Below are 18,351 nucleotides of genomic sequence, written 5' to 3' on the forward strand. Positions count from 1 at the left end.
AGTGGTCCTTTAAGTCCTACTTTGACCCTAATCTTCTAACCTTCTCAACAAACACCCTACAGTTAGACCAGGAGTAAAGTGGTCCAGGACTCAAGTTTGAGAAGGACTGGATCTCACCTTGTAGATATAAGGTTCCGAAACAGTGGACTTAGCCAAATGGGGTGAAATTGCTGTGCCTGCCTGATGTGCTGTTTTTATACACAGAAGGGTAAATCGAGGTAAAGAAGAAACGTCACCTTTTGTACATCAGCATGATAGCTCCTCAGCTGGTTACACTTGATCATTTGGTGCAGCAATGCTCTGGCCACTGTTGGATCGAGATCTAGTACATCATCGTAGAAGCAAACCAACAATCCAAGCCTAGGATTTTCAGGGAAAATAAATTAGTTAGAGCTAAAAAAAAATATTTTATGAAATCAATAATTATTTATCAGGTAGTATTTGTCAAATTATGACACAAGCACCATCAGGTGTCCATAATGCACCCTTTTTGAAGTCAATTGGGTAATCCCTAAATCCTGAACTATTGACGGTTCTTTAACAATTTACAGGCTACGGGTCAGTTTTTCAGAGAATTCTGCATTTGGTGAAATTAGCATAGGAAAATGCTGACTGTTACTTTCCATGGAAACGTAGTAAGATACTTTTTAGATGTAAAGATACATATATCATCAAAAAAGAAAAATAGGAGAGAAAGTGCATTGTCAGTCCTTAGAATTACTGGGATTATAGAGAAACTGCCAGACAGGCAAAAAATAAAGAGGAGACAAGAAACCTGAGAATAGATTGAGAAGGAAAAAACATGAACAAGTAAAAAAAAAAAAGAAATGAAAAAGAAAAAAGAAACTGGAGATCAGTGTAGTGACGGAACAGGCCGGTGCAGACAGCAGTGAAATGGAACATGGTGTAGCAAGCCAAGGTCAGGATATCTGAGATAACAATCATCAAACAAACCAAAACAATAAGCACCCAGACAACACGTAAGTTAGTGCTCCAGAAAGCAAGGAACATGTAAGCGTTTCATGGCATACATGACCTTGCAATATAATGAGAAAGAAGAGATGCACCTCATTTGTAATTCCAAATTACACTTTCTTTTTCTTCTTTTTTTTTTTAATTCTTTATTTTTGCGAGTGTTGGCAAACAATATAACAGATCTTGTGATCAGCAGGTACATTTTTTTACAGTACATGGATACTTTCGCCACCTAGCTTAGTCTACTCAATTTTAATTTTTAGTATAGGCGGGTTTACCCAGGTTTCCCTGTCGGTGGTCCTCGAGCTTGTGACTGGGTGGGGCGGTAAACTTGGGCCGTATGTGCCTTGTGGCCAGTGTAAAGTACGCCCTGATACCAATGCAAGAGTGAGGCACGTAGTTATGGTATTATTGGGTATGGGAGCCCTCGAAGCCGGGTGTGAGTTCCCGTTTTGTTATGCTGTAACTGAAGGCGGGGGTTATGCTCTGGGCACCCGGAGGGCTGCTATTTTTGCGCTGGCGTATCGCTTGGTGGCGCTTGGGGGGGGGGTGCTTTGGTACTGAGCTAGGTCTAAGGCTTACGGAGCCGGCAACATAACATAACAGATATAATATATAGAAACATATATAAACATAGTCAACTTTTTTTAAATAAAAAAAAAAGGAAAAAGGCAACAGTTATAGGATTTTGTGAGTGGTAGCGTGCATAGGGTAGTGCACAGGCAAAACTAGTCCCAACGTTCAGGGTGGCAGTGCCGCTGTCGTGGGTGCTCCTCCTCTTGGCACGAATGGGGTGATGTCTGCTACATTCCAGGCTGGGTGGGCTGTACGCAGCTTCTTGTTTTTTTCCCCCATACCGTCAGGGTTCAGGCAGCTTCCAGTGGAGGTCTGGTTGCGAGGTATTCTCGGGTTTTGCTGACCTTTTCTCGGGCTGAGTAGCGGAGCAGCGCCGGCTCCGCCCCCCCCCCAAATTACACTTTTACTATGGTGAACACCAGTGGTGATGCACCAGTCCTGTACGATTCCATACAGCATTAAAAACATACACTTCCTCAGAGTGTTATTAGGTCATGATGTGAGAAGCCCCCATGTTCTAAAATTATTAGCAGATTGGTGTCCACTTGGATATGGGCAGGTATGGTATATGGAGGTTAAATGCACATTTGCATTAGAGATATGGGCAGCATGATTAAGTGTCATCTGAACATGTGCGTGTATCACAGAGCTCCACAGGAATAATACTCATATTAATGTGCAGTGTGAGTCTACCACAAAGCTCCACATCTATAAAATTCACAGTCATTTGCAGTGTGTATGAGTATATCAGAGTTCCAACACAATAAAACTCACAGTAATTTGTGTTCGAGCTGTAAACGCCACTGAACCTTAGTTTATGTATATTAGATGCATTTTTTAAAATTGAAATAAATATCCTAACTATAAAAATAACTGTTAGCTCATAAAATCTAAATGTGCTCTTGTAGTGTCCCTAAGCCAAACCTCTCTAGATACTTTCTCAAGAGGGATATGTAAATATTATTCACATACCTGTCATGGTTTCAACTGAATATTTCATGAAAAGTTTTTTTGAAAAGTCAGTTTGATGGCTTACAAAGAAGACAGTTGACTGTTAGAGTAGGACCTGCCAAATATGGGGTACATTGACGTTGTGGCAGGCTTATGCAATGTATGATCATATAATGTAACTAAACCCCCATCGTTTTTTTGCATAGATTAGGTGTTTTTGATAAAGCTAGCCAAATAGCTGTTTAGCAGATAAGGGAGTGCGCTGGATTTTCATTTTTAGGGAAGTTACAGGAGCTAAAATGGCTCCCCCAGTCAAAATTCAAAGCACACCCCCTGTTCTCCAACCCCTGTCAAGGCCCTATTCCACTTATGCTGCTTAAGTTCCATGGGGCTAAAATTTTCTGGGAATATGGTGACTAAGAAATATTTTGGCTTATACATTCTATATGAAGACAAGGTGATAAACTAGAAAAATTGCAAATCCTTTTACAAAAGAATACAATTAATTCCACCACCTACACATTTCGCCTACATCTCTCACGTATCTAGGCATTAAACTACCAGCGGATCCCTCTACCTTACATAAACTAAATTACACGCCCATGATTAACACACTCATAATGGACATGGAGACCTGGGCGCATAAACCCATCTCCTGGATCGGGAGAATACACTCTGTTAAAATGAATATTCTACCCAGAATCTTATTCCTGTTCCAGGCCCTGCCCATTCCCATCACAAAACGAGACCTCACTCCTTTACAACAGGCAATAGACCGGTTCATCTGGCAGAACAAAAGACACAGGGTGTCCCGCAACATAGTCTACCGCCCCAAGACAAGAGGAGGCTTAGGATTACCTCACTTACACTACTACTACCTAGCGGCCCAATTAACACAAATAGCCCTATGGCATACCCCCCCAGAAACTAGGCGATGGGTAGACCTGGAGTCACTACTTATGAAATCAGATCTCCCACAATTCTACATATGGACCCCGAGGGAACATAGAGCATTACCAAGAACAGCCTGCCCATCCATCACCAATTCCATACAGTTGTGGGACAGGTTCGCCCTAAAATATGAACTCATGTCCTCACCCTCCCACCTCACCCCGATATACCGCAACAGAGCCTTCATACCGGGCATGAGACCAAGAGACTTCAGAGGCCTCGAACATGCCGGTCTCCAGAGAGTCCACCAATTATACATAGGCAACTCTGTGGTCTCCTTCACGGAGCTACAAACTAGAGCCACCCTAACCCCATCTTCAGATACCTCCAACTCCGAAATTACGCTACCCAGGAGACAGTGAAAACTGCTGCCAAAACCAACTCCCACAAAGAGAAGTACCAACAGGGCATGATCACCCAACTGTACTCCAAACTCTGTTCCACCACAAAAGACTGGGGCAACCTACACTACACTGATAAATGGGAAACCGAACTAGGAGAGACACTAGAGGGTATAGGTGGCAGGATATCTAGGAGGCCAACTCAAAAACCTCTATATGCGTTACAATGCAAACACAATCTTATAAAACAATGTTCCGGTGGTATACCACACCGGTGCAATTGTACCACATGAAAAAGACCTCTGCTGGCGGTAGTGTGGAGCAAAAGGGACATACACCCACATGTGGTGGTCCTGTCCCAAGGTTAGAGTGGTCTATCCAGACCGGTCGAATTGAACCCATGGACGTTTCTGTTAGCAAAACCCTTTGACAACTGGTCCAGACCAGAACAACAGCTGATCAACAAAATCACCCTAGCAGCTAGACGGGCCCCGGCCCAATCCTGGCTGCGAACCACCATGCCTCCCATGACCGCAGTACTCAATAAAGTTAAAGAATGCCATCTTAAGGTCAAGATGACCGCCTGATTGCGAGGCTCCATTAAAACATTCTCCAAAACGTGGGAAAATTACATTGTCACACGACAACAACACCTAGACCAGTGATGGCGAACCTATGGCACGCGTGCCACAGGTGGCATGCCGAGCCCTCTCTGTGGGCACGCGGCCACAGGTCCGCCATCACTGCAGAATAGGCGCCTGCCTGCCCGTAACGGCAGGCGCCTATTCTGCTTCCGTGTCGGGAGGCAGGGGGAGGGATCTGTGTAACAGCTCCCCTGTCCTCCCGCGCGATGCTGTGTGGAGCGTTGCCGAGCGTTACCATGGCAACGCTCCACACAGCATCGCGCGGGAGGACAGGGGAGCTGCTACACAGATCCCTCCCCCTGCAGTACTTACCACCACCGGACCACCAGGGATGGCTGTGTCCCCCCCCCCCCACACTTCATTGAAGGTAAGACGGAGGGGGGTGGGATACTAACACACCACCCCTACCCCCCCCAGAAGTACCCTCACCCCCCAGCAGCACCCTACCCACCACAGCACCACCCCTACCCCCCACAGCACCACCCCACCCCCCCAGCACCACCCTACCCCCCAGCACCACCCCTACCCCCCACAGCACCACCCCTACCCCCCACAGCACCACCCCACCCCCCCAGCAGCACCCTACCCCCCCAGCAGCACCCTACCCCCCCAGCACCACCCCTACCCACCACAGCACCACCCCTACCCCCCACAGCACCACCCCTGCCCCCCACAGCACCACCCCACCCCCCAGCAGCACCCCACCCCCCAGCACCACCCCTACCCCCAGCACCACCCCTACCCACCACAGCACCACCCCACCCCCCCAGCAGCACCCCACCCCCCAGCAGCACCCCACCCCCCCAGCACCACCCCTACCCACCACAGCACCACCCCTACCCACCACAGCACCACCCCTACACAGCATTACCCCACCACACCCCCCCAGCAGCACCCTACCCCCACAGCACCACCACACCCCCCCAGCAGCACCCCTACCCCCCAGAAGTACCCCTACCCCCCAGAAGTACCCCTACCCCCCCCCCAGAAAAACCCCTACCCCCCAGCAGTACCCCTACTCCCCCACAACAGTACCCCTACCCACACACAGCACCCCTACCCCCCACACACAGCACCCCTACCCCCACACACAGTACCCCTACCCCCCCACAGCACAGCACCCCTACCCCCACACACAGTACCCCTACCCCCCCACAGCACCCCTACCCCCACACACAGTATCCCTACCCCCCACACAGTACCCCTTACCCCCCACAGCACAGCACCCCTACCCCACACACAGCACAGCACCCATCCCACACACACACACACACACACACACACACAGCACCCCTCTCACACACACACAGCACCCCCCAAACACACACACAGCACCCCTCTCACACACACAGCACCCCCCCAAACACACACACAGCACCCCCCCAAACACACACACAGCACCCCCCCACACACACCCAGCACCCCCCCACACACACACAGCACCCCCCCACACACACACAGCACCCCCCACACACACACACAGCACCCCACACACACACAGCACCCCCCCCACACACACAGCACCCCCACACACACAGCACCCCACACACACACACAGCACCCCCCCCCACACACACACAGCACCCCTCATACACACACACAGCACCCCTCATACACACACACAGCACCCCTCATTTACACATACAACACCCACCCCCCCACACACACGCACCCTCCCCCACACACAGCACCCCCCCACACACACACGCACCCCCCACACACACGCACACCCCCACACACACACGCACACCCCCACACACACACGCACCCCCCACCACACACACGCACAAAAAGGTTCGCCATCACTGACCTAGACCGACCAACAAACAAACCGATAACACACCGACCAAGACACTACCCCTAAACCTACCCTGCTCACCCTCCTCCCCCCCCCCCATGCTCATCCCCTCTTCTTCTCTACTAGGCCGAGACAACCGGTACCCCGGTTCATGTTCTTCAAACTACTGACACAGAACCACAGTAAAATTCATCGATACCTAATGTTATGTGTGTACTCACTCTTTCTCCTATTAAACAAAAAAACGCTGGCAGATGGCAGCTACATCATGAGTGTAAAATATATATTGCTTTTCTTCTGTACCAACCACACAATGTCGAACCATACATTGGCTCTTGCACGAGCATATGTACAGTAAATGTATTTTTACTTCCTCAGCTGTCATTGCAAAAATAAAGAATTATATATAAAAAGAAAAAAAAAGAATACAATTAATTAACCTTTTCACAGACAAGTCAATAAATAACATGTAAAGACTTTCACAATGACAGTCAGAAAACTGATATATCATGACAAGGGATTGGCGTAACACTTATCTTGAAGGTATCATCCACTTTTCAAGATAATAGCAAATACATTTTTTTTTTAATATTATTTAGATTTTCTGTAAGATTATATGTTTTCCTTACCTGTATATGGTGGAAATGTTCCTCATATCGAATCCTGAGGAGTTTATAAGTTCCAAAAAAGCTTTTGCCAGGTCTGGTGTTATATCGTACACAGTATCTAGCTGTTTTGTGGCATTATCGTAGCTGATAAACATTCGTATCTTAAAATGGAATTATTAAGAAAAACTGTTAGTTTCTTTTTTATTGTAGTGAAATCCTACAAGTTTCATATAAATCTCCTTACAATCTAACTTCACGGAAAAAGTCTACACGACAGGCACTACCCTGCCTCCACTAAAATCTCTCAAGAGCTCGAAGTTCCTCAGCAGGAACTTCTGTTAGCTCTCTTGAGCGAGGAATTAGCTCATTGGCTGAGAATGATGCGATGTAGGGCTTAGTTCAGGTGAGCTAACAGATGTCCCTGCAGAGGAACTTCCAGCTCTTGGGGATTGTAATGGACATGGGAAGCAGTGTCTATCCCCAGGGACCATATTCCCAAACAATTTTACTCCTTACAATCTGTAGGGGGAGGGGCACCAGGGAACTAGTTATAGCAAGCAGGCTGTAGTGGTTATGGTGCTGGAGTGATCCTTTTAGGGTCTGCTCTGAACTAGAGAAAGTCCCAAATATTTGAACTCCGACCCAACAAGACCGACTAATGTAAAAACAAGCTAACTAGTCCTGTAGAAATGTATCTTTACAGCAATTATTTTTGGTTGCCCCATAACAACCATTAGATCATTGGGAAAGCAGAGGGTGAAACAAATGTCATCAGACATGTCTCCCCAATGTTCCCCCATTCATTTGAAAAGCTGCACCAGGACCTCACAGTTAGGGCCATCCAATGGCATCACTCATCTGAGAACCAGTCAGGTTCCACTGCTCTTTCATAGGGTACCGAACGAGGCTGCATCAGATTATTAGTTCCCCTGCGGCTTACTGAGAGGGAGGGAGTTCAGGTCACATCCTCCCAGCTTGCAGAGAGTCGAGTGGAGAGGGAGAAAAAGAAGCACAGATAGGAGCAGGAGAGGGACTGAGCGAGACTGAGACTCCCATGGATCTTAGCCAGCCCATTCCCACATTCTGCAGCCCACTCGCATTGGACCCCGGGGAAGCCACACCCCTGCTCCCAAAACAGGAAGGTGTATCCTGTTTGTATATCTGTGTGTCAGTGTTTATGTGTATCTGTGTATATGTGTATCTGTGTAAGTCTGTGTGCGTGACAGTGAGTGTGTATATCTATGCCATTTTGTGTGTCAGTGTGTGCATTTGTGGGTGTCAGTGCATTTATCCCAGCATTCAAACACCAACACTACACACAAACACACTCTCTCCACGCAAAAAACATGCTTACACTCAAACACACAGATACTGCTCAAAACACAACCCTGCAAGGAAAGGGCACATGGTAGACCCCCTGCTGGCATAGCATTGTGGGGGTGTAGGATAGCTGAGGATCTACTTTTGGCAACCCTGGAGTGGGGGTCAGGGGGGAGTGGATGTCAGAGATTGCCTATCATGGTCTTATCCAAGTTATTCATCAAAACTAGACTAGTGGGGAAATAGATCATTGAGTAAAATTCTAAAGTGCTGTGTATATATTACAATCAATGTGATGGGCTATATCAGGGGTAGGCAACCTACGGCACTAGTGCCATGCACGGCACTCAAGGTGTCTTTGCACGGCACTAAAGGCTGCTAGAGCCAAACAGGCTCTGGCCTATCAGGAGTCCCAGTGAAACTTCAGATATCTGCTAATACGAAAAGGTGGTGAAGGACAATCCGTAATTTATATATTGCAGCACGTAGAGGAAGTGACCTCAGATCACTTCCTCCCAGCACTTGTGAATGGGAATCCACACTGTGGTAGAGCAGCCCACAGCGGATATTGCAGCTCCTGTCCTTCACCTGTACCTGGCCAGCCTGGTCTCCACTGGAACCTAGGGAACCAACCCACTTCTAGATATACACATAAATGCACAATAGCCCTCCCTTCATACAAATAATACGAGCAGCCCACAAACAAAAATACACACAATCTGCACAAACATAACCCGCTAACAATCCACATACATGCACACAACCCCACATGCAGCCTCTCACATGCAATACCCCAAACAGCCCCCACACATACACACACTACCAAACACACAATGTGGCATATCTATCCACACACAATTCCACAAGTAGCCCCCATACACAGCCCACATTCATAGGTACACGATACCACAAACTACTCCTGAACATATACAATATAATAGCTCATATACGCACAAATACAAAGATACAAAGCAATTACAATATAAATAACACAAGCAGAATACGGCAGCATACAGACCTCAATTTTAAAAAATAGGACCGACACGCTACGGATCACAATCCTATATCGGCACAGTGCTGCTAAAAGGTTGCCTACCCCTGGGCTATATTATGCTTTACAGATATGCACCTGGCATAATAAGGAAAAAAGACAGTGCGGGGTAATACGGAATAAACATTTCTCTAAATATAACTTGTTGTGAAACTCATTTTATCCAATGAATTCTAATTAAACTAATAAAGAAAAAGAAAGAGAACACATTGAACAAAGTGACTAATATAACCAATTATTCCCAGTCAAATCACATTTTCCAGAGCAATTAATATTGCTTAAGTATAGTGGATCCGGCAAACCACCACTAAAAACAGTAATTTTTGAACAGACATATATTTTTTCAATTCATGTTCCTATTGGATATAGAACATATATGTGATGTCTGCTTCATTAAATCATGGATGTTTTATGTTACATCCTTTTTCACTTAATTCTTTTGCACAGACATTGCAGGATCCACATGCATCTGCTCACATCCAATTCGATGCCATATTGGAGGAGGCAGACATAAGCTTTGGCTAATTAGCTCTGGCTAATTATTACATTACAATTATGTTGACTAATCTGCAACCCAGATGTCTGTAAAATAAATTTCAGTTATGTAGTTCGCAATCTTCTGAAATGTTATGGTAAGCCTTCACTGTCGTAAACTATACGTTTGTTTCACACAATCCCACTGTAAGGATGAAGTTTTATGTTTTCCTGAGCTGTCTTCTTTGCTTACTTAAGAAAATGAATATTTGGACCTACTCACTTCATTTACATTTATTTTCCTGATTTCGTCAACTGGAAGATGAACCATATACCTGCCCAAAATCCAGAGGTTCTCAGCTGTAACCCATGATGTGGATCCATTGAAATCTGTGGATATAAGTTTGTCTTATTTTTGTGATACGTTCTCAATCTTGTAAATGTGCAGCAGTCACCATGAAAGCCAATGGAATATTCCTGCTAATTGCTCCACATCAATAAATTTGACCAGACAGCAATGCTTATAAAACCCCCAATGTCCCCTAAACTCACCATTATTCATGTAATTTTTTTGGAGAATTTCAGTCATCCATTCATACAGAGCTCTCCTGTCATTGGCTGTTATCTTATCGTACAGTTCCTTGAAAACAGATGACCTAAATCATAGATATGTCTGTTATCCTTTATAAGACAATAATATAATGTAATTAATAGATAAAGCAATATGTACTACTCAATCGGTTACCATTAACCCAATCAAGAGATATACAGGATCTCACAAAAGTGAGTACACCCCTCACATTTTTGTAAATATTTAATTAAATATTTTAATTAATTTCCCAATTGTACAGCGCTGCAGAATTTATTGGTGCTTTATAAATGCCAGTAATAAATAAATACCATACCATACTTGTTAACGTTTCAGTCCTCAAGTGGACTTTCATCAGGACAAGCAAGGTTTGTACATTACTGATTAACTATTTTAACTAGTAATACTCATACTTTTTTTTACAAATACTCAACGTCAATTTATATCTCACAATGTGTTAGTAGTCTAGGCTGAAAAAAAAGAATAAAACTATTGCGTTCAACCCTTGAACACATCTTTTTATGCTGTTGATCCAAACGTAGGCAAAAAACTCAGTATGGGAAAAAGGCTTTATCTCTGGACCACAATTTTCCTCTTTCTGTGGCATTTCTGCAGTATTTGCGTGGTATACCTTATTTCAAGTCCAGTATATTGTAAATACAGTGTACTAAAGGGTTACTACAATCAATACAACAGTGTTTTTGGTAAAGAAAACACTGTGTTGGGTCACAGTAACCCTTCCTATATGGGTCCACCAAAAAAAAAAAAAAAAAATGTCTCCTAACTTATTTCTATTCCAGAGCCAATTTCACACCGTGTAGCCCAATCTTCCACTGCTGACGTCACTCTCTCTCGCCGAAGTGGAACAGAGGTTAGGGAGGGCGTGCTGAGGGGAGAAAATTGGCTCTCTAGCATGCATAATTTGCACAGGTTTAACATCTGGAACTCTAGTTCTGGTCTGGCTCAGGGCACTCCAACTACCAGAGGTGGAGTTACACCTTCAGCAGTAGAGGTTATAGCAAAATGCTGCACATACAGATTCCAGGCATCATGACCACTTCAAATCACTGAAGTGGTTATGGTGATTTAAGTAACCATTTAATAAACCTTCCATCCCTGAACTAGTGTGCTGACCCCAAATAAAGGTTCCTTACAGATTCTTGAAGGGTTCATCCGGTAATTCAGATGGAAGATTCGCTATCACATCTCTTTGGAGGTAATGTTCTCCATACATACGAATGACCTGGCTTAGTATATCTACGCATTCTGCGGAGTTCAGAACTGGAAGACATTTCTCAAGAGTGATAAGAAATATTATCCTTTTTGCTCCTGGACACTGTAAAATCCTTTCTCGTAATGCCTCAAAATCCAGATCAAAATCTACCATATCCTAGGGAAATAATATTAAAATTATTAGATTCATCTGTATATAATTTCCATTAGGGTACTTTGAGGAAATCCAAACATAATAGTGACATGAGATGTAAACTTGCAACATAACTATCAATCAAATAATCAAAATACTTTTGTCTTGCTCAATTAAAAAGAATCAAAATACGAGGAGCAGAGCCAGTGCCAAAGCGAGACAGACGTGTTTTGCTAAAGCTTTGTGCTCATACACCACAACACCAGGCATATTTAAGCTTTCCTCTCTCATACTGGAACAAATTGGTGCGCGATCAGTGTTGGCATAGATGGGTAAAAAAGTAAAGAAATATTGGGCGGATCTGGGCTTTGGTTCCAGAGATATCAGGATTTTCTTGAAGCAGTCTCAGAGGCCCATATTCTCCAAGATGGCGCCCGAGGAGGCCTACAGCATGCAGGTGGACAGCATGCAATTGGAGCCACCAGCCTCCTCGAGGGCACATTTGGCCCAACAATGGTCACAGGTGCAAGAAGATAATACTTCCTCACTTAACGCAGACATCAAGGCCCTGTTACAAGATGTCAGAGATATATATCGGGAGGAAATTGCTGTGGTGAAGGAGGAGGTCTCCACGGTAACAAATCACATTGTGGCCATGGAGGAAGATGAAGGGTAGTGTTAGGGTGACACAAACAGCAACATATGTCGCTATCAGTTTTCTACAGAGGCATTGCGCAGAATTGACTACGCGGATGGCAAATATCGAGGACTGGGTTAAAGCCTGTAATACCAGGGGCATTCCTGAGACTATTGCAACCGAGGAGCTCCCTCACTATGTTCATCAATATGACGATCCTGAGACAAGCTAAACAACCAGCGATAGATGCCTGCTTCCAGCTTATCAAGACCAAAAAGGCACCACAAGATGCCCTAAATGATGTAATGCTCTGCTTTGTTCAGGACTATGATAAGGGTGCTCTTATAGCGGCTGCTAGAGCTTACGTTTTATAGGGACCAGTCCCGGCAAACTACAATATGCAGACAGCCGCTTAGGTGAATTACTCACTTGCTGAGGGACAATGAGATCCCCAATAAGTGGGGCTTGCATCCTCTCATGGCGGAAAAAAACAGCAAGGTGCACATACTCACACAAATTTTGGAAGCATCGACTTTACTTGGGTTACTGGGTCTGCCGGTGGAGTATTCTTCCAAACCGATATATGCCCTGCCTGGGCAGTGGAGAAAATTACCCAATTTGTGCTAAGGGGAACCTTGCCAAGGACTGAGCTGCGTCTTATAAGAGATGAGATCACCCTTGTATATTTTCACCTAATGTGCCATTTAGCTCTTTAGCACGTTGTTTTTCATGTATAGATGTTAGCTAAGCTGACTGAGCCCTCTGCTTACACTTTTTATATAGATTGAGATGTTGATAAAAGGTTGGGGTCATGTACTAGAGAAATGTTACTATAAAATAGGGTAATTTCATTATATGTGTAACTTTTGCTATTAACCAGCTGTATTAGGGCCTGGGGAGTCAGCACAGCTAAACGGACAAGGGCACATGTATGAGTGTGGGAATGGTGCTAGTGATGGGCTGTATGTGTTAAGGGGAGTGGTGATGGGTTTGGAGGGGGGCAGGGACCATCTTACCTCAGTGCCTTTTGGGATTCTGGCCAGCAAACAACTTCCCTCCCTGCCTCTGCGCTCCTGTTTGTCCTGGGCCTGCATGCTTTTCCTGCATGAGGGATGGATATTGAAGGCATCCTGTCTGCCCTCAGAGCTGCTGCTGCCCTGGATGGCGGTAGGCACCTTCAGGAGCCATGTGCTCCCCTCCAGCCTGGCCTGCCCGCCGGTGTGGGATCACCCCCCCCCCCCCCCCCGTGGGCAGCCCTCTCCTGGGGCCTCCCATGCGGCTACAGCCCCTGTAGGCCGCAGGATCCCTCACCTCGGGCCCAAGGCACCACCAGGCCGCATGTCAGCTCCATCTGCCCCATCTGACACGCAGCCTGCTTCATCTGCCGCCCCCCACGCACCCCCCGGCCGTGGACAGCGGGCCAGGGGGGCCAAAAGGTCTACTCTGCATCCTGGGGGGTCTGGGAGGCCTTCCCAGTCCCCACGTGGTCAGCACACTGGTGGATCCAGAGCCGGGCCGGTGGTGGTGAGTGGGCCCCTCAGGGCCACGCGGGGCATTTTGGTGGTGGGGGAGGTCTGGCGGTCACATTTTTAGGATCTAAGGGTAGTGTTTCACTGCGACAATTTGGGGGTTGTTCAAGCCATTACTCGGCTGACAGCCTCCTTCCCTCCGGTGGTTCGCTTGCTTAAGGGGCAATCGCCTCACAGGCGGATCTGGAGGGAACGCCTTGCCGGCGGACATATGATTGCTCTGTTTGGCAGAGTGACAGAATGGGTCCGTGGATCGGTTTCCACGGCCACCTGGATGCTATGCTCCTTGGGGCTGTGCATGTTGGGGTATTGGTGATTCCTAGTAGGCCATGCGGTGGTGGGGTATTGTTTGCCACCATTCCGCGCCCTACGGATCATATCACTATAAGTATTTGACAATCCAGGTCGGATGTTTTTTTGGGGAAGGCTATGGAGGTTCGGCTGTTGCACTTTTCCTTTGTAGAGAACTGTGAGCTGCTCCCAGTATGCACGGGCCCTCTTTTGGGTTATGTGGATGGGATTTTTTCTTTCCCATTCCCAATTTTTTGGGTCTTTCGCTCAAGTCTGATGGTTCTGGGGATTGTCCGCAAGGAATCTTGTGGCATTCCTTTCGGTTTAGCGCTGCCTTGGAGGCTTTTAGGATGGGTATGTCAGCGCACGTGGTGCAAAGAACCGGGAGGGGGTATGGTGAGATGTCTCGGTGAAGTAATGCTGCTTTTGTGGAATTTGTTCAATCCTTGGGGGTGGTTGGGTTCAATTCTCAGCGGCGGTGGCTCATCCATTCATTCCTTTGAGGTAGATAAATAAGTACCGGTTCCTTGGGTACAAGTAACAATTCCCAGGGTGCACTTGGAAAACAGATAATATCTGGATGTCCTTTTTCTGGTTATACTCCCAGGTGGGATGCGGGTGTCCGTCCGGGAGGTGAGCTATTGGGTTGTGCGCCTTCTGAAGCGGAGGTTCGTTGGTTTGGTGCCGGAGGTATGAAATGTGTTTGGCTCCTCCCGGAGCAGGTTCAGCTGTCCCACCTGTCCCTAATGTTCGGGTTATCCACCTGGCGGGCATTGAGCTTGGGACGATATCAATGTGGTGTTTGGCGTCTGCCCCTAAGAGGTTATTGGTGCGTGTTTTAGTTGTTTCGTGATGCGTGGTGTTGGGTTCACTGTATGACCCCGTGTGTTAAGTTATATATGTTAAGTTATGGTTATTTATGTTTAACGTTTTGGTTTCAGAAAAGAAGAGAGATTATGATTATAGAGATTATTATAATAAGTTATGGATGTGTTATACAGGACTTGTCGTATGTTATATAAGAAGCAGTAAAAAAAAAAAAATTACAAATAAATAAATTACAATTTTTTTTTTTTAAATTATAATAATCAAATAACCTTGATTGGTCGGAGGTCATTTCCCGTATCTTTTGGCAGCGGGCCCATAATCAGTGCATGGTACGCTGCTGTATGAAGCAAAATTGAAGGGCCTTTCGAGGTGTTTGAAGGTAAGGGGATTTTGGTTTGCCACAGGGTATTTTCGCGCATGTGGCAGCTACTGTGTTTCTGGGTGATGAAGGTCGGGCTAGACCTTTTTTCGTCGTGCCATGCAGGAAGTGGTGGAATAGGCCTGGTTGGTTTTGGTGGGGCTCCCCGTTGATTTTAGGTTTAAAACAGCGGGGTTTGTGGCGGGGAGCATGTCCTTGCCAACAGGGTTGGGGAGCAGATGGAATGTCAGGAGATGGACATGGTGGGTCTCAACCTCCCCTGCTCTGTAAGGTAAACTTTTAAGTTACCGAATAGGACGTGCCCACCGAGCAAAAAGCCGGCTTTAAGATGATGGGAATTTTTGGTTTGGACGAGGGGGGAGGCGAGACACCAGTGGGTAAAGTTTTGGTGCATGGGCACCTGGTTAAGTTAGTTGGCAAGGACGGTTATTTAAGTTGGAGGCTGTAGGGCAATAAGTGTAATTTATATGTTAATTATGGTATGTATATGTATATATTTATGTGTTTATTTATATTTGAATTAAAGAAAAATAATAAAGTTCGGATGAGTCCTACAGTTGTAAGTTTAATAAATGCTGTGGCCTGTTTCATCCAATATTCGTTGTTTGTCATTATTGGGGGGAGAATTGGAGTAGTCTCCTTACTCTTAGTCGCACCATATTCCCCGCTACGTACATACATGTACACTATCGATTATTCGTGGTGAATGTATTTCTTGTGACATGCAAAATTAATATATGTTAAAAAAAAAAAAATAATCAAAATGCAAGCAGGTAATGCATGCACTAACAAAAATTTTAGAATTTTTAAATATTTCATGACATAGACCACACAATATAAAATAAAGTTATGTCTTTATAAAGTTATATCTGAAGGTTGCTTGTTTGGAGTTTTCAAGTAATTGGGTATGAAGTCATTGTAGAGGAAAGATAAAATACTTGGGTAGAGAGCAGAAGAAGAGACATGCTGATTCAGGCACCAAGACAACTTCCCATTTTGCTGTTAGTTTAACATAAAATGTTAATGATTCTTAGGTTAGCTTTTACTTACAAAGTGCTCCTTCTTTCCACCAAAGAGGTATTTCATCGTCAACTGGAACTGCTGTGAGTCAAGCTTTCGTAATTCTGTCATGAGAAACTTGGGATCTTCAGAGATATGATCAAGGTAGTTATTCACGGACATCTTTGGTGAACATAGGGGATATAACAAAGATACAAAATAAACCCCATTACACATAATGATTTTAAATAAATAAATAGGCTTGTACATGATCATACATTTTGCACATTCGAAAAAAATTGCATAGTGGAAACGTTATGATTTATACCTTGCAATTATAGCTTGTGGTATCACCCTACTTGAGAACTCGGATTCTCTTTTTTTCCGTTCCTGTATACATTTAACACAGGCACAGTATATTTTTATTCTTTGTCTACTATATTGTCTTTCTTACATTCTCTATCCAACCCTTACCTTTAAAGTATCAATAGAAAAAATATTTTGCGTAGATAAATATATCCCAATTTTTCTGATTAAACCTGGTGTCCACACATTAGCACCGGAGCTGCAGAAAGAAAGTGAGATGTGAAATGGTACATGGTTTTTAGGTTTGTAAATGTATTGCACCCCCATAAAAAAACAAAGCGTCCAATCCAGCCAGAAATATATATTTTATGCTTGGATACCAGTCTTTTATATTAAGTTTTACTCCTTTCTCTTCCTTTAACATCACCCTTTTCATATTCTTACAACTTGCACAGGTGACCTGGGTTTCCTGGCCATCCATGGCAGCATTAAAGGGACACTATAGTCATCAGAACAACTACAGCTTAATGTAGTTGTTCTGGTGAGTATAATCATTGCCTTCAGGCATTTTTATGCAAACACTGCCTTTTCAGAGAAATGTAGTGTTTACATTGCCCCCTAGGGACACCTCCAAGTGGCCACTCCTCAGATGGCCACTGGAGGTGCTTCCTGGGGCAGTGCTGCACAGTAGGTAGCACTGCCATTTAGCGTCTCCATGCTCTGCATGGGGACGCTGAATTTTCCTCATAGAGATGCAGTGATTCAATGATTCAGTGACACCACAAACAGTTACTGCACCTGGGTATCCCCCTGAGGGGATGGGGCAACATGCTGTGGGGACGTGAGGGGCAGAGGCCAGCGGCGCTCTGCCCTGATGCCAGCGCTTCTGCTGGGATGAGGGGGTTGCAGGCCAGTCCTGTAACAAGGGGGTCGGTAGGGCAGAGGCCAGCGGCGCTCTGCCCTGATGCCAGCTCTTCTGCTGGTATAGCCTGCAGGACATCAGGCTCTGGACAAGGGACAAAAGGAGGGCAGAGGCCGACTGCACTCTGCCCAGCTGCCAGCTCTTCTGCTGGGGTACTTGGGACATATTCCGGCTCAGTAGCCAGGGGAACGAGGGGGTCAGTGTGGGTTAACATTTCCTCTGTTAACCCTGGGGCCAAGTTAGGAGTTAGCTGGGAGGGGAAATTGTACTTACCCCCTCCTCCTGTTGTTCCTGTGAGGGTAGTTGGGGATCTGGACAGGCTGTCCAGCATCCCTGTAGGTCAGGCAGGGCCGGTGCAAGGATTTTTGCCGCCCTAGGCAAAAAATTTTTTGCCGCCCCCCCATATGTCCAGCCCACCATGTGACATCACAATGCCCCGCCCATATGCACTGCCATATGGGCCAACGCCAGTCTTCACAAAGTGTCTTATCTGAAAAGACAGTGTGTTTACATTAAAAAGCCTACAGGCACAGGCTATAGACACCAGAACCACTACATTATGCTGTAGTGCTTCTGGTGACTATAGTATCCATTTAATGTGAGGTAAATTAGAGATTAGTGCCACTAATAATATATTGGATTTCCTACTTACCACCAGATGAGGACAAGAGGCTGATGATGGGCTCAGTCTGGCTCCACAGGTCTGGTGTAGAAGAGGCTCTCTGGAGACTGTTTTTAACAGTGCTCACAACAATTAACGAACAGGAAGCAGCTCCATTTTATGGGCCCCTTACACAGCTCAAGGTCTGGGCCCCC

At 45.6% G+C, this 18,351-nt stretch overlaps 1 protein-coding gene across 1 annotated transcript in view; it reads right to left on the reverse strand.

Annotated features, from left to right (window-relative positions):
• Positions 1-18,351, reverse strand: part of OTOA (otoancorin) — a 116,531-nt gene that overhangs the window by 59,116 nt on the left and 39,064 nt on the right. The window contains exons 6-12 of the mRNA XM_063429484.1: positions 16,782-16,872; positions 16,359-16,490; positions 11,433-11,668; positions 10,242-10,345; positions 9,973-10,079; positions 6,866-7,005; positions 237-360 (exon numbers count right to left, since the gene is read on the reverse strand). Of these exons, the coding sequence (XP_063285554.1) occupies positions 237-360; positions 6,866-7,005; positions 9,973-10,079; positions 10,242-10,345; positions 11,433-11,668; positions 16,359-16,490; positions 16,782-16,872 (934 nt within the window). The remainder of the gene's footprint in view (positions 1-236; positions 361-6,865; positions 7,006-9,972; positions 10,080-10,241; positions 10,346-11,432; positions 11,669-16,358; positions 16,491-16,781; positions 16,873-18,351) is intronic.

This window comes from Pelobates fuscus, chromosome 8, assembly GCF_036172605.1.
Source record: "Pelobates fuscus isolate aPelFus1 chromosome 8, aPelFus1.pri, whole genome shotgun sequence".
NCBI classification, from domain to species: Eukaryota; Metazoa; Chordata; class Amphibia; order Anura; family Pelobatidae; genus Pelobates; species Pelobates fuscus.